Source organism: Harpegnathos saltator, unplaced genomic scaffold (assembly GCF_003227715.2).
Source record: "Harpegnathos saltator strain DR-91 unplaced genomic scaffold, Hsal_v8.6 scaffold252, whole genome shotgun sequence".
Classification (NCBI taxonomy): Eukaryota; Metazoa; Arthropoda; class Insecta; order Hymenoptera; family Formicidae; genus Harpegnathos; species Harpegnathos saltator.
Window position 1 is genome coordinate 679,845 of NW_020230042.1, and position 22,946 is coordinate 702,790.

Sequence of the window (22,946 nt, forward strand, 5' to 3'; positions counted from 1 at the left end):
AGCCCAAGTTAAATGCCCGAGTACGAGGTAAGGTACATTAACATTGTTGTTACGCGCGCCCAAGAACAGAAAGAGACAGAGAGAGAGAGAGAGAGAGAGAGAGAGAGGGAGGGAGAGAGAGAGAGAAAGAGAGAGTGAGAGCGAGCGAGAGCGAGCGAGAGAGAGAGAGAGAGAGAGAGAGAGAGAGAGAGAGAGAGGGAGAGGGAGGGAGAGGGAGAACACGACAGTGAAAGTGGATCAATACGCGACGGGCGCGCGGCCCGTCTAGCAGCGTGCGGACGTTTCTATTGCGAAGTCGCCTGTCCACGCGCGCAGCGGCACTCGTAGCGATTGTTGACAGGCTATTTCGACTGATAGTCGCGAGCGGCGATTTCGGGGTGCGAACGCGTCCTCGAAATTTCGCGTGTCCTCCAGCGCAGCGGAGGAAGATCGATCCGGCGGCTTTCATCGGGCGCGAGCGCGCGCGCGAGAGAGAGAGAGAGAGAGGAAGAGAGAGAGAGAGAGCGGCGTGTTAAACGTTGCCGTCGGCTGACGGCTCGAAATCCGATCCGGACCGATTGTGGAAATTGTCAGGGCACGTCGGGGAATTATCCGTCAGCCGTCCGGAAGCACGCCCGGCGCCCTCGCCGGGAATCATTTTTCCCGCGAAACATGGTGGTGCGTGGCGCGTGTCGCGTTTCGGGACGCGAGGTGTCCGCTTACCACCGCTGATCAAAGGATTCGTCTCGGTTATGCGCTGTCGACAGGTGGTGATGGTGACGGGCCGGCCGCGGCGATAAGTCAATCGCGTTGTATGGCGTACGGCGAGATTGGAAAGCTCGCAGTGCAGCGCACGAAGACGCTGAAGAAGACGAGAGAGGACGAGGCGGGAATTAGAAAGCGCTGCGGGTCATCGTGTACACGCTGAACGGTACCGAGATGTACCCGTCTCACCTTGTGAGTAAGAACAAAGCCGTCGACACACCGACGTTTCACCGGAGAAATGTTATATCCGGCGTGCAGTCGGCGGTTCTCCTTGCTGTTTGTAGCCTGATGGGCGCGACAAATTAGCGTTTACGTCGGATTCGTTCGCTCATTCTCTCTCTGTCTCCATTATCGACGCCTGTATTTTCCACTTCAATCACTCACCTGTAGTTTTCAAACACTCCGCCAATACGCAAATTGTCGTTTCGACGCTCGAGCACCTGTCGAGCACCTTCCATTTCCACTCGAATATTAATTGGTGTTTTTCTCTTTATTTCTCGCGCACCGACACGTGTGTGTGTGTGTGTGTGTGTGTGTGTGTGTACTTCTCCTTTCTCGATATTATTCCTTCCATTATTCTCTCCGTAAATGGATATAGTTATTGTTTCAATCTCACGGTTGTTTACACAATTTCCGTATGAACCGTATTGTCTGTTATGTGCAAAAAGTCTGCGAAAATCAAGTCGCCCTCCCCCTTTTCCCGAAAGATACGGAGAATGGCCTGCAAGCAGAACCTCACCTGCCTGCGATTCCTGCGTTGGACTATCCTGGTGCCGCTTGTGATTTACATCTCGCTTCTGTTCGTCAAGTACAACAGAAACGTGCCTCTGAAAAGTCTGCCGACCACTCAGGAGAAGGACAAGGAGAGCTCCATGATGGACAACCTGTTCTTCGAATTGGAAGCTGTGACGGTGAACAAAAAGGACCTGGCGAAGTACAAGGACGCTGCAAGGATCAATCGCAGGAACGAGGAAAGCATACGGGAGGTCGAGGAGGCGGAAAATCGCGAAAATCCGAGAACCCTTCTGGAGGATATTTTCCAAAGGGCCGATACCGATGACAACCAATTGCTGGACATTCAGGAACTGGCCAAGTGGATTCACACGAAGATTACAGAACACATAAGCCGTGCCATGCGGGAGAACGTCGGTTTGTTCACCGCCATCGACAACAATCCCAGAAATGGTACTGTGAATAAAAAAAGAAAAGATAAAAATCTGATCTGATTAGCCGGCAGTCTCGCAAATGTCACTCGCAAAACTGCCGTTTCATGTTTAATTTACCTGGACGCGCTCATTAATTAAATATGCCCGCCCGCTAGGTCAGTTCAAGATATATCACTTTAAAAGTAGGACAGTCATATTTGCCACCTGCGCACCTATGTGTGCTAGGGGATACACGCAATAATTAACGATATGCAAAATGCAAAATTAGTAGCGGTTTCTATTTTCGTGCTCGGCTCGACGAAAAGTTAGGTTACTCGTGTTGAATATGTTGAAATCCATTACATTACATTATTGCGATGTAATATTTGAATTTCGTGCGCTTGTACAAAAATTGAACAACGACAAGCACTCACCGGTACGACTAACTGTTTGGATTAACAGATAAATTATTGGATCAATAATCAGATAATTGACCGATTTAATGATAATCTATCAATTAATCGGTCGCTCGCTTGGACAACTAAATCCTATCCTATCTCTCTTTCTTCTCGGATAGTTGCAAAAATTACACGAAGACAAGCGAGGAGCGCGAGAAGAGCGCGAGAATTGTCGCGAGAACAGCATAATTGAGACAAGTATAACTACAAACAAGTGACAAGTATCGTTATTATAAACACAAATTCTTGATATCTGCCGTAGGCGAAGTATCCTGGGAAGAGTATCACGCGTACTTCCTGAGATCTCATGGTTTCTCCGAGAGTTACATAAATTCCCATGATAAGAAACACAGCGAAATGTCGCGGTCGCTGAAGGAAAGTATAATGAGGGATAGAGCGCGATGGGCCGAGGCGGCTAGAAATGATCCCGAGAAATTGACTTTGGACGAATTTCTGGCCTTCACGCATCCTGAGAGCAGCCACAGGGCCCTGCTGCAGATGGTGGAAGATCTCTTTGAGAAATTCGGTAAAATTACGTGCGTGCACGCACGCGTGCGGTGTGCGCAATACTTTGTTTTTCTTTCTTCCATTATGTATTGGTAAACTGTATTTGACATTTTCTAATATTTATTGTCGAAATTGACAAAAGGACACGAAAAGGTACAATAATAAAAAGTACAATCCGTTGTGTGTGACACAAGATCGAGACGGTGACGAGCAGTTAACGGAGGACGAGTTTTCGGATTTGCCGTCTGACGGAGTCGGCCTAGATTTACGCGAGGATCGGCAGCAGTCGATAGGAGGTAGCGAAGACAGACGTAAGGAGTTCCGACATTTGATCGACAAGAACAAAAATGGGAAAGCCGATCGAACCGAGCTTCTGGTGAGTAATAGAACGTAAGGAAGTAAAGTAAGCGCAGATAAAGTGCACACATCGATAAGAGAGATACTTTAAGCGTCAAGAGCATTAAACGAGGGATATCGCTGAATTGTCGCTGGGGTGGCTCTTGCTACTTTGGCGAGATATTAATTTTAATCTTAAAATTGTACGTCGCATAATTCGTATTCGTGTTAAATGAGACGTAAAAAAATATTTTCTTCATTTCTCGGGGCGAAAGAAAGAACAGAAGCTTTCTTCCAGATGTACATCGATCCGCGGAACCCCAGACATGCGATCCAGGAGGCCCAGCACTTGATAACTCTATCGGACACGAACCTGGACGGGAAACTCGATCTTCCGGAAATCCTTAGCAAGATGGATCTGTTCCTCGGCAGCAAGATGGTAGACACGGAGAGAAGTTTCCACGACGAGTTTCGATAGTTTTCGCACGCAAACGACAGTGTGACATTGTAAGCGCGAGGAGAAGAGCCGCGAATTCCTACAGTTTTACTACTCAGTAAAAGATCTCTCAGTAAAAGACGGGTGAAGGGATATTTCTTGACAACACGAGCTGCACTTGCGACTTCAACAGAAAGCTCAGCTGCGGAAATATTTTTAAATACTTCAAAGAACAGAATCACTCTCGACTATTTGTACCGAATAGACAATATGATTTTTCGATCGATAATTTCGACGATATATTAGACCAACGCGGCTGATCAGTCTATTCGTGCGGGCTATTTACTAGCGATCTCTAATGGACTTTCTTTACCAAACGTTGATCGATATATACCGCGCACACGTGAAATTTATAGGCTTTTAGAACATATCTGTGATAGTCTTTACGACGTAGAATATATATCGTTTAAGTAGACACAACTATCACACACATTTACGACAAAGTTGGCGGACTAACGTTACGTTTACGATTACGATAGGTGAGAGCGAGGACTCTCGATCAGATCGTTTACAGGGTCAGGGATTATTCGTAAAATTACTTGCTGGCTGGAACGATCGACTGTAAAACGGATGAAGGGTTACGAATCCGTCCTTTCGTAGTTTTCTACCGCGATCTCTCTCGATGGCGTCTGCCGTTGCGACATATTCGTGAATTATTCAGGAGAGTTGTTTGAGTTTCGGATGAGGGATGAGGGTCGAAAAGGGAAGGGCGTGTACTCTCCGTTTTCCGGGGATTCCGTCTGAAATTAACGCGGGAGTCGCACGTTTTTGCAAGAGAAATATCGATTGTATTAATACTATGTGACACAATGTTATTGTATAATAATATTGATATTATAACATTAATGTAATATTAATATTGTATACTGTAACGTAATTGATATTAATATAATTAATATTAATATTAATATTAATATTAGTATAATACTGATATTAATATTAGTAATAATATTGATATTGATATTATAACATTAATGTAATATATATTACAACAATACAATAATGTGTGTGTTTGAATCTCTGAGGGTGAAACGTCACGAGCAATTCATAAATCTGACGAACGGAACTTTTCGTCATTCGGAGATATGCGTCATCAAGGACATTTCGGCGAAACACAAAGACACAAAAGACGTGTTCGTGTTTTGTTACAGGCCTAGTCGAATGCCTGTGGAGAATCCGAATACATGCTATTAACTGCTCACGCTGTCTGATGGAGCGCGAGGTGATATTTCCGCGACGAACAACGGCTTCATCTCTCGTTTTAGAGCGAAATTCCGTACTTCTTACACCTTACAGGGATAGAGCTCGATGTTCCTTCGTAGAGAATTTTATACGCTAGTGCGTTTTTCTATATTGTGATGTGGCGCAATAAAATCTCTTTAGAAAGAAATCTCTGACGCTGTTTCACTCTACTTTATCTCTCCGATGGACGACGAGGCTGGATTGCACGATGTAAAGCTGCTAGAGTACAACGTAATGTGACTACGTACGGCACTTCCAGCGGCGGCACTTAAAACGACGTTCTAACGTGGTTAACAATTCACGCTTGCGGTGATTCTTCGTTCCATCGAGGTGAGTCGGCGACTTTACTGTCCGATCGCGATTAACTCGCAGAGGTAAGCAGAGGTACATATGGAGTGAAATTCGCTGCGAAATCTTCACAAACTGCACCGCAAGGAGCACTAATTGGGAGGGCTACGTGAGAGGCGTTAAAGAGAGACCTCACGACTTTACAATTTTAATGACGTAGCAGTTTAGCGAAAGCGCACGACGACGAGCGCGCGACGATTTTGCGACACGCAAAAGAGAACTCGCGATCTCGGGCGTATTTCCGAGAGAACGAATGGACACGACGACAGCGGAGTAAAAAGATTAGGAGAAGCCGCGTCCTCGGCCGTTCTTCCGGCAAGGATTCTTAACTGCGCATCTTCGTTGTAGCCTTCGAACTTGGCTGTTTGGCCAAGTTCGTTCGTTATACGTACGTTTAAGACCTACTTTCGCCAGACAATGAGCGCGCAATTTTGCCGACTAAGGTCAAGCTACGTCACGGATTGCTTCCTTTGACGCAGAGAAAGTCTTTCGATTGGCGATTAGCGAGCCAGGATTTCCAGCTCGCGAATCCGTGAATCCCGTCGATTCTCGACGGTCGATTTCCCGCGGAAAGACGAAAGACGTTACACGATCGAACGCGAAGACGTACGTACATACGTCGTCTCGGACCGCTTTCGATCGAAAAGATTTAAAGTTATTTATGCAAGCGATCAAATTCAATTTATCGAAGCTTCGGCGATTGTTTAACAAATGGACTACATCAGTGATGTTCAAACTACGATTCATTCGTGTCGATCGTGTCGATCGAATGCTGAATGAATCTTACATAATCATCATAAAGTCGTTAAACAATTAGATCGATCATTAAATTAATCAAGCCAATCCGCCATATGACGCTTGAATTGTGCAAAAAATTCTGGCGTTCCCGGAACAATGTGTTAATGATTCTCAATGACTGAATTTTAATGACAATAAATTTTATAGCAGCGATCTGAGCGAGTCTTTACGCCAGTCTCTTTGCGGGTACCTTTTAATTAGTCTCAGAACATCGCATCGTCCCAGTTATAAAGAGCAAAATGTCGAGAGAAAAAGAACTCAGCTGACACTTGGTAAACATTTGGCCAGCACTGGCTTACAGAGTGACGACAGAAAAGCTGGGCCTTTGAGACTCGTGTTTCGTCACGCTGAGAGACGGAGAGAGCGCTTCTGTTGCATTTGACAGGCTCGGAGTTCCCTACGGTTGCCCTTTACGTACACATACTCTGCGAAAACGCGTCAACTTTGAAACTTATTTCGCCTGACGTCAGGCGTTCTTATTCAGAAGCAAGCGGCGTTTTTATTCAGAAATTCTGTGTCGCGTTCACTGCGACGTGATGCAGTCGACTGTGCGGCGAGAGCCGCGAGAGCCGCGAGCGAAAATCTGTTTCCTCCAGGGGTTAATCCGAGCGTGACATCGGCAGCCACACAATCCATGGAATTAGCTTAGTGCGAGGCTGGTTCCCGGGCGCCGAGGAATTCAAGTAATTGATGTGGTCAGACGGCCGTTCTGAAACGTGGAGCAATCGACGCTTCTGTAGGAGTGAGTACTCCGATCTTTCGATCTTAGGCAAGTTTACACAAATTCGCGAACGGTAGAATAAATAAAGAGCGAGCGAAAGTGAGGAACGAACGTGAGGAATTTTTAAGTGCGCAAACTCTTTTGGGGTGAACAAATTGCCGCGCGTCTTACTTTACATACGAAAAAAGAAACGAAATCGAACGAGTGGTGAGAAAAAGCGGAGAATCATCGGAAGCTCCTGCAGCACGAATGTAATCTCGGTAACTTAATAATCACACTCACCCGAAGCTACTCGATGAGTCTAACGGCCGCTGAAGGCGGAGCTTGTATTTTGTGTCTCCTAGTCTGCAGGTCGCTTTCCCTCAGGGAGAGATGAACGGCGATAGTTTTGTCCAAAGCGAGTCTCACCTGCGAGCAGATGTATGCCTTGTGTAGCAACTTGATTGGGAGACCACAATAAAATTGACCATAATAAAATTGACGTTATTCGTTAGATGCTGTCCGACTCGTCCCGTCTGCAATGTCATTCCTCACCTCGCCATTGAGGAAGCAGTAAAGGGTCGCGATGAAGAAGCCCTGAAACGAATGCAGGAAGTGCGTGGAGTAGGACCAGAGGGCGAATTTTCTCACGTTGTCCAACGGGGCTTCGATCATGAAGAGCACATTGCTGATGCCCAGCAAGGGCAGAAGCACCACGGCTGCCCTCACGGCTTTCCTAGAACGGGAGAACCGTCCTTTGTAATATATTCCGTTGCTGGATGGAAAAGGCGCGCGCGGCACTTTACTGTCAGTCGCACTTTAACGAAACGCGACACGGACCGAGTAACGGGATGCGAGCACGTAAATTCTTCGTAGTTAGAAGTCTTCGTGGACAGAAGTCGAGTATTGAATATTCAATTGAGACGGGGAATAAACGGGGCGGAAGGCTAAACGGGAGACACTCTGGAAAGCCAGCCGATATCTGTTCGCGACGCGTCGTCCCTTCGATCCAGATTTCACGCTCTGCGCTTCATCCCCAGCGAGTATGAACATTTCTTGAGAGGAGCGCGAGCAACAAACGAGGAAGAAAAATATCTGCGTGCACGCACGGAATAATGGAGCGTCCTCGAGTTATTCGCCTTGCGACCGGGGAGAGATAGACGAATCAATCTGCCGATTCCGCGAGGATTTAACATGGTTCCGAGAAGTTACGCTCTTAAGCTCTTCGGTCCTTTGCGTACTTACAGGACCTGTTCGATCTCGCTCGTGTGGCTTTGTCGCAGTTTCACTACCAGCACCCTTATGATGTTCAGCAGGAACAAGAAATTGAGCTGGGAAGAAACATGATTGAATTATCGGATTCCGGGGCTGTTTGTCGGGTTGAATAAGTTTGTCTGTTTGAACGCAATAAAATTGAACATTCATTTTCATTTATACGAAGTTTGCTTCTTCAGCGATGAATATTAGCGAGAGAAGATGTTGTTACAAAAGAAGTAAGATGCTGTCTGTCATCATGCCGACAATAATTGCAAAGAAATAGATAAAAATATATTTATATCGAGTTTCTTGTTCTTGAAAAAAAAAATTGTAATTTGATAAAACTTCGCTGTAACTAATTCTTACCAATATCACCGCGAATCTGGGCCCTTCGAGGATCCAAAAGTAAGACGACAAATTGTATCCCGACCAGCATCTGAGAAACCTAATGTTTCGACATGTCTTAATATTTCCTCCTCCACAAGACGTCTTGTTAACTCTCCCCGTCAAATGCCGAGTGAGCTTTGATAACAAACTTTGACAACAAACATCTCAAATTAGAACGAAGACAACTTTCGCGATAAAGATGTCGGATAATGAAACTTCAGTTTCAGCCGCGCGGACTCCAATTGGAATTTTACTCGACGATTTAATTGCGACAACGTGCACTTTCGAGGATGAAGGTATTAGCTGACATGTTCGTGCACAAAAGGGATTTGTTCTCGGCGTTTTGTCACAAAGAAATCAACGTACTTTGACTTTGGATGATAATAAAACGCCATAACGATGGCCCAAGCCAAAGTCATCAGCACTGGACATCCCCATCCGATGAATCGGTACATTCGGTAATGAGACGTCTCTTGGAAGACCGTCACTGCAACATCGGTGAGCGTGATAATAAAATCCGTCGTTGCTGCTGTTAATTAATTAGTCGGTCAAGCACTTTACATCGACCGTGACTCGAAAAATTGATTTATTTCAACGGTAATAATTTTCATCTGTCGAATGCGCCGAAGTCTGTAAGAACGAAGCGCGGAGTTGCATAGAGTCATAAATTGAGAAGCTGTGAAAACGATAAATATCGTTTGTGCGCGCTTTATTAACGAAAGCTTGACCAAAATATTAAAATGTTAACGAGTCGAGAACGTTCATTGCATTTCACAGCGACTTCATTCAATACGTATCTCACGATCTCCCGTGTTAGGTTTTTCTTTCTCGCAGATTCAACCAATTTAAAATGGATAAATGAACGGACATTTCTGACAAGTAAAAAAAGCGACTCTTTTTTAACCCTTTAACGCCCGACTTTTTTATAAGTGTTTTAGGAATAAAATTTGAATTGTTTTGAACTGAGACTATAAATAGTGATAAACAAAAAAGATATCAGAATTTTATATCTACGAAAAACTACCTTTCCAATGTAAAGTAATGCAAAGTAAAGTGTAAAGTAGTAGTCCACTTCTGAAGGAATGAATTTGTTGTTTCTTTTTTTGTGTAAATATAACGGTAAAAATGATAAACATGGACACACTCAGAGATGGTTATCCAGATGGAAAAACCGTGAAACAATTACACGGAAAATCAGCGTCAATCGTTTACTTCCGAATAAATGAGTACATGAAGTTTTCGCTTTTCGTTTGTTGGTTTCGTTAGTTTGGTTTCTTTATCGTTCGTTTATTGTTTGTATTGGTAAATATGACTTGGATCCTAAAAGCATATACGAAAGGAGCAACCTATACAGAGCAACCTATACAGAGAAAAATGAAGGGTAATCTATACGACATAACTCTGATAGCCAGCTTGACATTTTTCAGCTGAAACTTTACTATATTTGTGAGTGAAGTTTATCATTCAGAGCGTCAAGCTTACTATTTCAGAAGAATATCCTATTACAGATCACCATTTGGACGGTCAATCGTCCCTTCATTTTTCGTCGCATAAAAAGTGCTGTAGGTCACCAGGTTTTCACGAAAATAGGTTGATTTCTTGATTTTCGTGTCCACCATATCGGATTCGTCATTTTGAATTTTTATATTCTTTTAATTTCACATTTTGCATCTGAGAAAGCTTCCAAATGTACAAAAAATTATAACACAGATACCAATCTATTCATTTGTAGCGTCACTTCTAGATGTCAGTAACAATGCTAACTATGCCTACTTGGAATTTGACAAAACGTGTTATCATTAAAACTGAGCACACAAACAGACTAAGCCGAATCTACATGCAATACCATTCTTTAGAAGAAGAATTCACTTTTACAGTGGTGCAAAAAAAAATATCTTCTTTTTTGACCAAGTTATAGATTCTTAAGTGCGCTTCTGGTAACTGTAGATAGTTACCAGTAGGCGTTAAAGGGTTAAATGTAACATGGAATTAAGTATAACATTTTGTGCGATTTGCTTGTGCGCCTCGTGCTGCAATATTGCGGCAAGTCTTTTTCACTGCCATTTCGATTCCGCCAGCCCCAGTTTCTCTCTCTCTCTCTCTCTCTCTCTCTCTCTTTTTTTATGTCGTCCTATTCAACCTGTCGCGTGCCTAACAAGATTAGCACGCGAAAGAGCGCACACACAAAGAGCGTGTACAGTGGCATTGCGGCTTACTTACGTACCGGTGACCATGTTGTGCAGGAACAGACCCTCTATGAACATCCACATGAACATCGCGGTCTTAACGTATTCCAACAGCACATAACTCGCCTCGCATAGCACCGGCTGGAAAGGGATGCAAAAGGAAGGAAATCAAGCGCTTTTCATGCGAAAACTCGCTAACGTGAGTATACGCGGCAAATTTCTGCATCCGCGCGACGTGTTTCTTTCTCATAAGAAAACTGTACCGAAGAAAATGGTGTGTACTATGTGAAAACGTGTGTACTATATTGATTTGGAGATCGATTTGAAATTAAATTGATTCCGAACCGAGGGATTTAACATCGGCGAGATAATCAGCGGTAAAGGATACTTTTACACGTCGTGTAAAAAATAAACTCGGTGAGCTCAGTTGCCAGGCTCGCTTGCCTGGAGACGATCGGGAGAGTGCAATCGCATCTCCTTCTTTTATTTTTGTCGTAACAGCCAAGTAATCTGATTGCGCCTTACGGTATTCCCTATCCCCCGTTGCACGCCGTGCGTCTTTCGCCGAAAGATCGCGAAGTCTATGTACAATATCAACCTGATTAACACCTGAACGACCATGGCGACGAAGAGGTTCTTGTGAATCCTGGTTCTCGTGTTCCGCAACGACCTGCAGAATTTAATCACAGAGTAGCGTTTGATCCTTCGGTTTCAGTTCGCGCTATTCGTTTGATTCGATTATCGTTCCGGGCGCAAATTTATGCAAACTGAACTGGCTGTGTACAGCGCGAATGCATATTCGTTTCAAGCAGTTCGTATACTTTTACGTTTTGTCGATTCAGCAACGCGCGCCCAAACGCGCGCCTCTTACGTGTTAGAGATACGGTTAGAATCGTTTTATTTGGCCATTATTCTCGCATTCGCTTCGACGACACGAATCGAAACTGAACTGAGTGCGCGATGCAGTAACCTCAGACACACGTGCTAACGATTAAAATTGGATCTGGAAATGTTCGCTTGGAATGTCGCGTCGAATGTCGAATTGCGCGCTCACCTAAATCGACAGAAAATCACCAAGGAAGCGAGCAGTGCCACCAGGGAGATACTGAGGCCGACAAACTCGAGAGTGCGGGTTCTCTCGGCGATTTCCATTTTCATCTGAGAAAAAAGACGAAAAGAGCCTTAGAGTTGACCAATATACTCTCCTCTCTACTGCGGCGAGGTTCTGCCGAGATTTTCCGCGAAAGTTATTAACAGAAATTCAGTTATTAATTTTCGACACTTTGAATACATTCATGGAATGATGAAATTTCCTGCATATTCTCCCGACTGGGAGAAAGAGTAAGGCGTAAAAAAGGTAAAGAAAAGAACCGCTGCCGCGGAAGCACGTTAAACGCAGCAAAATCCGATTAAACCCGGTACGCGCAGCAGGACAGGAAGCTCGAAACATTTTGCGGCGACAGTTCACGGCGAGTTTTCAGCGTCTCTCGTTGTTTATCGTTTCCGATAGGCGGAAATAGCGTCGAGACTAATCGGAAATTCCAAAAATATCCGAGCACGACACCCGGCGCGGCACGCCGCAAACAATATCGACGTCGCGTCGTTCACGTCGCGTGCAGCATGGCGATTCTCTCAAAGTTCCGAGTTCCGAGTTATCAAACTAGCTGGTATACGGACCGTGTTGTTCCACCTTCCGACCCGGAAGAGATTTGTTTCCCATCAGGGGAGAAAAAGCGCCGAAAGCAGCGGATATACGCGGACAAGTTATGCGAGGTGCGCTTCACAGCGTCTTCACTTCGCCGCTCCACTTTGTCATTCCGCTTGCGTCTCATTCTCTAATTCTAAGACGAAGTTAAATACGCGACGTCACGGCGGACAACTAGTTTGCCGCTACGATTGAGCCACAGGCATTCGCGCACACTGCGCAATGCACTGTTAGATGCATCGTTCCGTTGACAATTACATACCTCGCCCTCGAGATTGTTGTTGTAAACCCTGTAATGAAGCCAGAGCATCTCCGGCGTCAAACAGGTGGTGTAGTTGGCCCAGCCAGTAGGCGAATCCTCGTTCGTGCTTGTGCCGTTTTGCGCCACCCAGCGCCCGTTGTAACCGCATTTCTTCTCCACGGATTCTGCAAAAGAAGTACAGACGGAAAGTCTATAATCTGGCGAGCGAGGAAAAACGGAAAAGTCCGACGCGCTGCAGCTGAGAATATTCAATTTTGCCTTCATATTTCAGATCTAATCTTCGATTTGTATTTTTTACAACATTTTATGTGTTTTATTAAATGTTCTGCACGTCTCTCGGAGGGACGTGGAATAAAATCGTAAAATAAAAAAATTGAGCAATTTTCGTAAAAATATATCGAACAAAATACGACGAAAAAAAAAAATACGACAGAATGAAATATTGAGATGAATAGGAAACGAGAAACTTTTGAAAGTGACAGCTCGTTATTTTTATTATTGTAGTTTGCCACGTTTGAGGTATATGCAGAAAAAGAACATGGAAAAATTTTAACTGGTTGGAAATATTTTATTTTCTATTTTTCTTCTATTTCGTTTCCTCTTTTACCGGACGTTCGTATGGATCGTTTCGAATCGCGAAAGTCATTACGAGGTTTCTCGAAATTCGTATCGGCGCTAACGACAGGCGCGGACAACGCGGAATGGCCATGGGGGGCGGAAAGAAACGTAAAGAGGAATCTCACGTTTAGAAAGAGTTCTCGCTATCGTTTTAAAAGTTCCCTCTAAGTACGGCAACCGTTGAACCGAAGCCGAACTTTATTCGCACTCTCGATCGAGAGTTCGAGCTTTACTCTCCGATTCTAAGTTCCTCACTGTGCACTGGCGAAATTCAGGCGACGATGAGAAGCATTCCTTTGTCCTTTGCACAGATTTACGCACCTGATTGCAGGGTCTCTCGAGAAATGTTCAAGATTACATTTTGAACGTGTGTTGGGGCTATATGTGCGCGACCACTCGTTCGTTTGAAATGAGGAGGAAAGAAGCGACGAATGAAGAGAAAGAAAATGTACGACTGTATGTATGTGGTCCTGAGAGCAACTGGAAATGTTTCTGCGTCAAAGCGCGCGTTATTGGCTTAGAAGTTTTCCATACGGGATTCTCGCGTCGGACTCTTCAAAAAACCTCTCACCCGCCCCCCATTGAGTTTGCGAGAGAATTCAAGCGTTTTTTCCTATCTATAGACAACGAGTCATTATCCATGATGGAGAGATACTTTGATCTAGGCGTACAATACGGAAAGCTTAGATCCTTTGAGCTTTGAGTTTCACAAGGCGCTCGCAATCGTTGTCTCCGCTACTCGGCTACTCGCGCGTGAATTTCGAAAGTTCGTCCGGAAGTTTTTGCGGAATGCGGTCGCGTGGCAAATGGAAGGCATACAAAGCACCTTGTAATGACTTTCCGCGGTGAAACGGCCCTCAAAGTTTTTAAACAATGCAGCTCTATTAAACTCGCCAAAACTCGCAGGCGGCAATTCCGCGGCAACTCGTTTGTCAATCTCAACGGGCGAGTTAGTATTACGATAATCCGCGATTTCCCGCGCGAGAAGAAATGAAACAAAAAGTGATTTTGCTTTTGTTGAGAAGCACGAACAACGACTCAATAGGAAACGTTAATGGAGGGAAGTTGGGAACTGCGGTAAATGAGCGTAGAATAGACTCGACGTGAAGGCCGACTGTCGACTCTCGAGCGGCTTTGGACAAATTCAGCAGTTGTGCGTAATTAGGAAAATCGAGGTTTCGCAACGATTACTCGGAGTGACTGTGCTGTGCGACCACTTACTGATCGTGTCGAAACCATCGACGAACGGGCATCGCTGCTTCGCCGTTGTGGAGGCTCTCGTCGGCGGCCAACACAGCAACGAGTCCCATACCGGTTTGCACCAGAGTTCTAGAAAACAGCACGTGAACAGCGGAATTCCCGCTTTCCGCGGAAATGTTAAATCTCGCCAAGCACGCGTCACTTTCATTCATCAACTTCGATCCAATAGAAGCACCACGAAACTTTATGCTCGAGGAATATTCGCGCTTCCGAAGTTGCAGCGAATTTCGCGGAAGCTTACCGAAGCTTAAGTTCGCGGATCACTTTTATATTACACAAACAACATCCCGTTGGAAATGTTTACGCGAAGCGCAGCTGCGAAAGAAAATAAAGAGCCCCCCAGGTCGTCAGATTTGATGACGCGAGATTTCGGGACGAACGACTGAGGCTTATAAACGACTCGCGTCGGCGACGCGGAAAATTAATGACAATCTTCATTAGATCGTACCTCCGTACGGCGCGACGAAATGTTTGTACTGAATGTCGCAAAATTCTTGGGTGTTATTGCCGTGAGCATTCGGAGCATCCATGTTTCTTCTAATGGTCCATTTTCGCCGTTTCGGGCGTTTCTACATCTTCGTTCCGGTACTCGCCTTGCAGCAGTCCGTGGGAATGTGCCGGACTCTGTAAATAAACTCTCTCTCTCTCTCTCTCTCTCGTTTCGCTTTATTTATTCCGGTCACATATATATCCGGTCGATGCGTATTTGCGTTCATACGTATCTCAGCTATATCTTTTGCGGAGGAAAACAAAACAAGTACAATAAGTCGTATATCTCGCAAAAGATTCGCATAAACTCCGTGCTGCCTTCGATTTGTTAATTAATTAACTTGCCTCTCTGTGCACATTTGGGAACAAGATATTCTGCATATTACATACATTATTTGTTTGTTTGATTATTCGATTATAAAAATAGAAATGTGGAATACATTTTTCCGGAAAAAATAAGTTCTTTTCTGGATTATTGCTGTATATAACCAGAACCGAAATCGATCGACATAATCTGAAAGTAATAAGTTGCTGAGGTTGCAATAAACAATAAAAAAAACATCTCTCTTTCAACGTTCCGCGTGCATTTCATGCGGCAGAATCAGGCAGGTCGAGGCAACGTGGCCATGATCTTTAAGCAGAGAGACTTTAAAACGGTCGATACGTAAGGCAGAGTGTGAAATTGTCTGGAATTCCTGAATTATATTTTCCAAACGTTTTGCAGAAAGAGTCTTAAATATGCGACTTTCACCATCAACAACTAGATAACTTTCAGCTGATGATTTCTGGGACGAAAATTCAATCTTTGCAGAAATAATCACAATGTTCCGAGAAATATTAAAGGAATGAAAGAAAATAAAGAGCTTCATTTACGATAAAAATTGCTGCTGGATATTAATTTGAAACAAAAAAAAACGCGTATATCAAGTATTAATTTTCAGAAGTCGTGCGTCGTTTCTATTTAGTTAAAACAATGACCAACAATTACTACGATGTGTCTCTATTTTGAAAGATTGGACTGGTTTCGTGAATCTTCTCAATTTCGAGAGATTTAAAATCTTGTGGATTGTGAAAGCAGTGGTTTAAAAACGAGGAATTTTTGTAGAACTTTTGACATATACGATTTACGTACGATCTTTAGTGGTTTTAAAAACGGTTTTTAAAACGCTCAATTTCCTCTGATCCAGGAGTAACATTCCATATATTACTTACTGTCCGTGTCAGCATGCCAATATGCACAGCCCTGTTGAGCTTTGAAGTGAAAGAGGTCAAGCCGAGGATGCGATCCGCATATACTTGAGGGGAAGCTGTTTACCTAAAACTGTTTATCGGTCGAAATTAAAAAATTACTTATTAACAACAAATCGGTGTAAATTATAAAATACACAATTTTATCTTTCTTGTAAAATAATTATACACAAGAGCCTTTCTTGTGTGATCTTTCGACTTTTACACACATTGTAGTAAATCGCAAATCAAAGGATACAACGGACTAGAAAAACTTTTGCACTTAATTTATAGCTTAGTGCTTTTTATATTTTAATATTTCTCTCATTGTATAAATGAATTTCCTTTTCTTATTTTTTGATCTGCGGTTTGAAACCGCACAACTTAATGGCCGTCGATTTGGTGGTTTTTAAGGTTCACGCTAGATATTTTCCAACGAAATGAGACAATCGATTGCGGTATGACGAGACTGCGACCACAGAGTTGCGAAAAAAAGTTTTTTATTCTCAGGAATTCTCAGGATTCTATTCAGAGGATCGAAATCGTCCACGTGTATAAAGAAAATAATATTGGAAATTGTTCTCTTTAGAACAAGGTTATTGTAAGTTTTCACCAAGTGTTTCACTCGATTTAACAATAAAACTGAGAAATTGGTTTCATTGAGAAACGAATTTTGCTATAGAATTTTATTAATTAAACGGTATCCTTGTAAGTCACGTCAATAAGCACAAAGTTCGCGCAGAAGACCGCTATCACTCGATATCCTTAGCAAATATCGCGTGCACGCGAGAGTTTCCGAGGCGTCAGCGTTACAAGTGGAACGAGTTTAATACGAAACGTTTATTGTAAAATTGTTCAAGCGATATTACCGATTTCCGGAACTTTGTTTGACGCGAAATCTACACGTAACTGTGTGACCTTTAAGAATAAATATAATTTCGTTTTATTTGCAGGAGGTATACGATTGTCCTGAACGCCACATTGATTGATCCCCAAATGCCAAACCTGATTACTAATTACTCGGACAAGGAAAGATCACCGAGGATCAATCGTGGGTAGTTTGTCACGAATGATTTATTTCGATTTGCAAATACATGTTGCGCGATTTCAATAATTATTGACTATTAATGTGAGAGATACATTTGCGCAAGGAATGCAAACGATGCGCATAGAGAGAGAGAGAGAGAGAGAGAGAGAGAGAGAGAGAGAGACAAAGAGAAAAAGAAAGAGAGGGGGGGAGAGAGAGAGAGAGAGAGAGAAACTAAATGTTGCAAATATTAAAAAATCTAAAAAAGAAACTACACTTAATGTTGCAAATATTAACACGTGCATTGACACATAATAATATAAATATAACATCAACGAAACAATAGCATCACTCGACATATCATTGCGACAGATTTTTCTACCAGAAAACACACCGATTTTCTCAATATTTGTTTCAAAATTGTAAATAAATTGAACTAAAATTGTGATCGTAGTTTCGACTGCTTAATTAGCGAGCTAGAAGAGCGATCGGAAGGATCGATTTGTTTCCGGATCGAAACAGGCCAGCCGATGCTAGCGGACGTTTCGGCAAATGTTCGCCATTGTTTAACGAGTATTGTCTAGATTCACGTCCGACGTGTACAAAAGGAGCTCATCGAATTCTGTTTGATTAGGCCAAGCGAGAAAGAGCCGTTAAATGGCACAAGCGTAGCTGAAGTTCCGCACCTTCGTCTTCGTTTCACGTTTAATTTCAATCTGGAACACACCCCACCGCAATCTTTCTTTGCGACTGAGATTTGCGGACTCGCGATGAATAACGATTTTCTCACGTAACTTCTTCACGTAGCAGCAAATTGTTCTCTCGATATAGTGAAAATTAAATTGTAACTTCGGTGTGAAATAGATCGAAAACAAAACTCGCTATGTGGCGTGTTAAACTTCAATTAAATTCCCGATCAATCCAGATTATATTTCGCAGCTGTTGCCGATGAATTTTCTCTTTACATTTCGCCGTTGCGTCAACATGTAGCCACGTAAGCATGTAATCGAACATGCCAACAGTACGCTTCGATAAATTATTTAACTGTGTGATAAAGCACGCATTAGCAATACAAATTACACGTCTTTTTATCATTCTGCAGCACATTGCTTATCATGTCGGAACGATAAACGTTCCCTTGTCAAATCCAACCGCAGTTACGCATTGACCCACATTACGAATGCTTTTGAACATCGAGATAATTGTCGGGAATTTTTCTCTTTTTTTAAACCAGTTGTGCCACAGTTGTGCAGGCGCCGATTAGCACAGTCTCTCGGTATTAATAGTATGCTCGTAATTGTGTGTTCTCTGTGTGAGCTGAAGACCAAGTAGTCCCCATTCTCGCACAGCTATTGATCAGCTGATCTGGTGTTTGCAATGCGAATCTCAGCACACACATATCAGTCAGATTATACAATCGAAACGCTGCCAATAGCTGCGTATCTAATCGAAGGCAAACTCAATATGTTACGTGTTAATCCTCGTACGGCTTAAACAGAAATTGCCATACATTACACAAGTGGCAAATTCCACGAAGAACATTGCATAACATGCGATTTTCTTTTTCGTCTCGGATATCGAATCTCTTCGTCCGTCTTGATGACGGCGTTCCGATGGCGTTCGATTAGGATAGTCGACAATGTTATATCGTTAATGTCGGCATTACTGTCTTAACGAGATGATACACTTTGCTGTATTATTTTATTTTGCCATATCCTCAGATACTGCGCTGTTTTCAAGACAACATTAAACTGGACGGACGGAGCGACATTAAGTACAGAGTTTTCAGCAGTGAAGTCACAATCCTCTCCGTTTCTCTTCTTTTTCTCTCTCCTTCTTCTCCTTCTTCCCTGTTCACATTTCTTTCCCAACCTGTCCCTAAAGTTTCGTACGTGCTGTACGTACTGTCACACCCGAGCAAATAAATCTGTTAAAATGCAAATTACAGAGATACGCTCGAGGAGTATACTAACAATCCGAATTTGCGACTGCAAGCCTCGAAAAGTTTGCGCTCAGCTGTCATTCTTTCTAAAGCGGTAGTTTAAAAGCGATAAGAGGTTGTTGCGTAATAATATATATATTATTTATGAATCGTAATAAACTCGTACGTTAATAACACGTGATAATACAACTTTTAACTCCAACCGCAAATATCTATTTAATATTGATGCGCGTATACGATATAGAAATATCAATTTATTATTTAATACAATATCAAAGTGACACACATATATATATATATATATATGTATAATTATTTATGTAATTCCACACTTATATTTGGTTGATTAGTTCATATACACTCACAAACATGAAGCTGAGAAACGTGATGTGTTTCATTGGAATCCATTCATTATATTTAATTGGGAAAATAAGCTTATCTCAATTAGCGAGAGTTTCATTTTCCTGATAACATTTTTAGCGAGTCGATTAGAGCTCGTTTCAATACCTCGCGAGGTTTTTCTTCGTACCTCCAGCCTCGGTACGTGTCTGGAAGAAACTTTTAATTGCGAAACGTATTGTGAAACGTGTGGCGATGTATTTAATGGATAATTTGCAGCGGAAGCTATTACCGAGACTGAGGAACGGTACTCGCGCAATTTTCAACAAGCTCATATTCCATAATTTCCGAAGTTCGTTTAAATCTATTTCACGTCTCATATTAACACGAATGATGACTGTATGAACGTAGATAGATTAGATAGCAAGTTTCACCAAGGTTTCACTGGGCCGAGCTCTTTGCATAATGTAACATTATGTATAATATTAATTCTACTACTATTAATAATTCTACTACTAAAATTAAGATAATTATATTTGGTATGTTTTTTTGTATTCTTGTTATGGGATTTTCACTGAAAATTAATTCCCCAAGCTAAACAATAAAATATCGCAAGAAATAAAACAATCAACAGTTACTAGTTGATAAAATAATCTAGTTGATGCATTTTTTGAGGCTGTCCGAGAATAATTACACGATTTCCAGTTTGCGGTCGCAATCGACAATGACGAAATTAGTTTAAAACAATCTTCGTATAAACTGCAGCTCGAACAATAAATTGCAACGCAATCGATATATTATTTCAAGATAATACATTGCACGAGATCTTACCGATATCTTTACGGACACGTTGCTAGCGTTTCCCATCAGAAGTCTTCATTTGTCATTCCAGGTCATCCCAAGCTCAAATGTTCCACATTAGTCTGTGGAATTATTCGAGCGATGAAAGATACAAATTTGACGATTCGTTGCATCACTGTTGCTATGCAAAACGATACGTACACGTAACAGAATGAAAACGACTCGAATCAGTCTCTTTCTCGGAATATTTATTCCCTTACTTTCTCTTTACGAACCTACGTATAAATAAACGAGTGTATGTAAATCAAACTCGGCATTACTCGTGTAAAATTGCCTTCGTACGTCCGGCAAACGTATAAAGTGACTATCTGTTTCTCGTGACTATCGGATCACTCTGTCACGAGTGTCTGGTATTTTGCAAAATGTATCAAGCTCTAATTCTAAGAATTAGTAATAAAAAAAAGAACGTACGATATTACGCAAATGACGCTACATATGCGACGGACAAGTCGATCTACGGAACAATTCAGTGATTACTCCGGTCGGCAAAGTAACTCGAGTTTGCTTGAGAGATTGAGAGAGAAGATCGTAGAATCGCGCGACGTATATATATCGAGATATATGAGTATATCAACGACAGATTTTTCAAGACAAGATCCTGTCGCTCATAAGTCTTTACCGTAGTTGAAAAGACACGCGAACGTCTCAGAGTACGCGCGTCGACTGCTGTCATCGACTGCTTCGCGCTCGTGAATCGTGTCCTGCGACCGTTCGAAACGCGGCGCAGCCTCCCTCATCATTGGTCCAGCCATCCTCCAATCGCATATTACCACCCTGTATGTCGTTACCTTTTTTTTTGTTCTTTTCGTCCGCTCGACATACTCTGGCTTTTCTCAACGGAGAGATATGCAGCTTTTCGCGCGGTCCTGTGCGAAATTCTCTTTCGAGAACTTCGCTCCAGCGAATTGATGTGCCATCTGACAAACCGACTTTATCGAGTCCGAAATTATCGAGCAAACGCAATTCGTTACTCACTGCGGAATCACATAGCGTGCAAAACAGCGTTTTATTATATGACCGAATTTTCGTATATATACATCTGTGCCCCCTCGGTATTTTCGAGCGTCCAAAATTTCTCAGCGGAATAATCGTCAAATATAAATCCGGAATCCGGCAATGAAGTCCTTCCTATTATTATTATTATTATTTTCTTTTTTCTTTTTTTTCAAATCGCACTTTATACCCGTGAGGAGCATAAAACCGAGACATTATGTGACGAAGCTGAACCACAATTTTTCCACATGATTTTTAACGTAGATTAATGTCCACTTTAACGCGGGCGTGAAAATCGATGCGCTTTGCATTTTCCTGAGTATGTCAATCGACCTTTAACTCCCCGAGGAACGACTTCACGTCCATCAGAAGCGCGGTGATTTCCCCTGCACGACGGTTTTTGCCTCAAGTCGCTACGACGTCTGGAAGCGGAGTTATCGACTTTTGCATCGATCCGCGCTCTCGATCTGCTCGGCGCCGCCGTCGCCGCGTGGGGTAGGTCGTGCGCGGAGCGGCGTGGATCGACGCGGAACAATAGCCGCATTCCGCTGACGAGTTTCCCGGAAAGCATAGCTCGCGTCGTGCGTGATGGAACGCGATACGTGCCGCAGGGTGCGTAACGCGCGCGCGGCCTTGTCCCCATCCCACGGCCCAGAACAAGCATGGCCGCCCGGCTGCACGTGTCCCCCTCCACCAGCGCGGTCGTTAACCTACACGGCAAGTTCAGCGCGACGTAAACAGAGAGCGACAGATGCCGCCGTCTCGCTCGCGCCAACAGTGGGCTAAACTCCAACGCCGCCGCTGCCCCGCGGCTGTAAATCGCTGCAGCTCGCTAACGAGTCGACGTAGCGACGTGAAACAAAAAGCAGTGTCTTCGCGCACGCATCTGTGCCGTTGATTAGACTCAATCGAGCGTTCCCACAATGGATCCAAGCGCGGAGAACACGCTTGCACAAGCAGCATGCAATCTCTCGCTTATTCGCAAGAGAATTTTGCAAATGCGCGCCATGTTCCCCGAATCGTGAAGGGGATAATGTGTGGAGTGCGAGAGAAGAGGATATAAATATGTCGTTGGATAAAGCCACGTGATTAAGAGAGACAAGTTGTGTATGTGTGTGTGTGTGTGTGTTGCGTCAGTCGCGGCGTAACAATGCGATGCAAAGCGGCGCCGCTACGGGTCCATTCCTGCCGTCGACGGCGTAATTACGTAACGCAGCGCGCTTACTTCGCGATGTTAATTAAACGAAACCCCGAGCTTTCCCGCGCGCAACGGGTTATAGAGACGGGCTCCTGCGGCGATTACAAAACAATAAATCGCTAATTAACGTCGAAGGTGATAGCGTACGGCGACGCGTGCTTTCGTAGCTCGTCGCTTACGTAACTTGATAGGAGCACGTGGACTCCTCGGGGTCACGTGACCACGCACGACCGCGAAATCACGTTGCGAGGATACTCCCTCCGCGCCCGTCCGTCGCGTGACCGCTCCTCCTCGCTCGCCATGAATTACATAAATCAACATAAAGTTAATTAATGACTGCACGGTCCAATTATGCGCCTTATTATAAAAAAGCTAATTGATCGTCGACATAACACGCGATTAATATTCAGGAAACGTCTCT

General features: G+C 43.4%; 2 protein-coding genes across 7 annotated transcripts; one reads left to right on the plus strand and one right to left on the minus strand.

Moving 5' to 3' along the window:
- The first annotated feature begins 226 nt into the window (after positions 1–226).
- myd (stromal cell derived factor mayday) lies at positions 227–5,077 on the plus strand. Of its 3 annotated transcripts, XM_025299064.1 has the most exons (6): positions 227–936; positions 1,452–1,929; positions 2,610–2,873; positions 3,049–3,230; positions 3,489–3,697; positions 4,838–5,077. In XM_025299064.1, the coding sequence occupies exons 1-5, from the start codon at positions 919–921 to the stop codon at positions 3,666–3,668; spliced, it is 1,122 nt and encodes a 373-aa protein (XP_025154849.1). In that variant the 5' UTR covers positions 227–918; the 3' UTR covers positions 3,669–3,697; positions 4,838–5,077. The 3 variants fall into 3 exon arrangements, with proteins under 3 accessions (XP_025154849.1, XP_011146633.1, XP_011146643.1); XM_011148331.3 differs by lacking the exon at positions 4,838–5,077 and having other exon boundaries at positions 3,489–3,765; XM_011148341.3 differs by lacking the exon at positions 4,838–5,077 and having other exon boundaries at positions 1,554–1,929; positions 3,489–3,765.
- Positions 4,995–21,032, minus strand: Pdfr (Pigment-dispersing factor receptor). Of its 4 annotated transcripts, none has more exons than XM_025299060.1 (15): positions 20,746–21,032; positions 20,305–20,396; positions 16,151–16,259; positions 14,898–15,073; positions 14,411–14,518; positions 12,572–12,735; positions 11,659–11,762; positions 11,130–11,274; positions 10,643–10,745; positions 8,785–8,905; positions 8,398–8,566; positions 8,020–8,105; positions 7,330–7,510; positions 7,078–7,203; positions 4,995–6,783 (listed from the first exon to the last, which is right to left on the minus strand). In XM_025299060.1, exons 4-14 carry the CDS (start codon positions 14,977–14,979, stop codon positions 7,084–7,086), a joined length of 1,383 nt encoding a protein of 460 aa, XP_025154845.1. In that variant the 5' UTR covers positions 14,980–15,073; positions 16,151–16,259; positions 20,305–20,396; positions 20,746–21,032; the 3' UTR covers positions 4,995–6,783; positions 7,078–7,083. The 4 variants fall into 4 exon arrangements, with proteins under 4 accessions (XP_025154845.1, XP_025154848.1, XP_025154846.1 ...); XM_025299063.1 differs by having other exon boundaries at positions 8,398–8,476; positions 20,746–21,024; XM_025299061.1 differs by having other exon boundaries at positions 20,954–21,021.
- Positions 21,033–22,946: the final 1,914 nt, after the last annotated feature.

Coding starts and splice junctions, on each gene's coding strand:
- myd (XM_025299064.1), top strand. Junction 2,874..3,048: donor AGATCTCTTTGAGAAATTCG/GTAAAATTACGT, acceptor GTGTGACACAAG/ATCGAGACGGTGACGAGCAG. Junction 3,231..3,488: donor CCGATCGAACCGAGCTTCTG/GTGAGTAATAGA, acceptor GCTTTCTTCCAG/ATGTACATCGATCCGCGGAA.
- Pdfr (XM_025299060.1), bottom strand. CDS start 14,979: ATGGATGCTCCGAATGCTCACGGCAATAACACCCAAGAATTTTGCGAC. Junction 8,106..8,397: donor CCAGATTCGCGGTGATATTG/GTAAGAATTAGT, acceptor GTTTCTTCCCAG/CTCAATTTCTTGTTCCTGCT. Junction 7,204..7,329: donor ACTGCTTCCTCAATGGCGAG/GTGAGGAATGAC, acceptor ATCTGCTCGCAG/GTGAGACTCGCTTTGGACAA.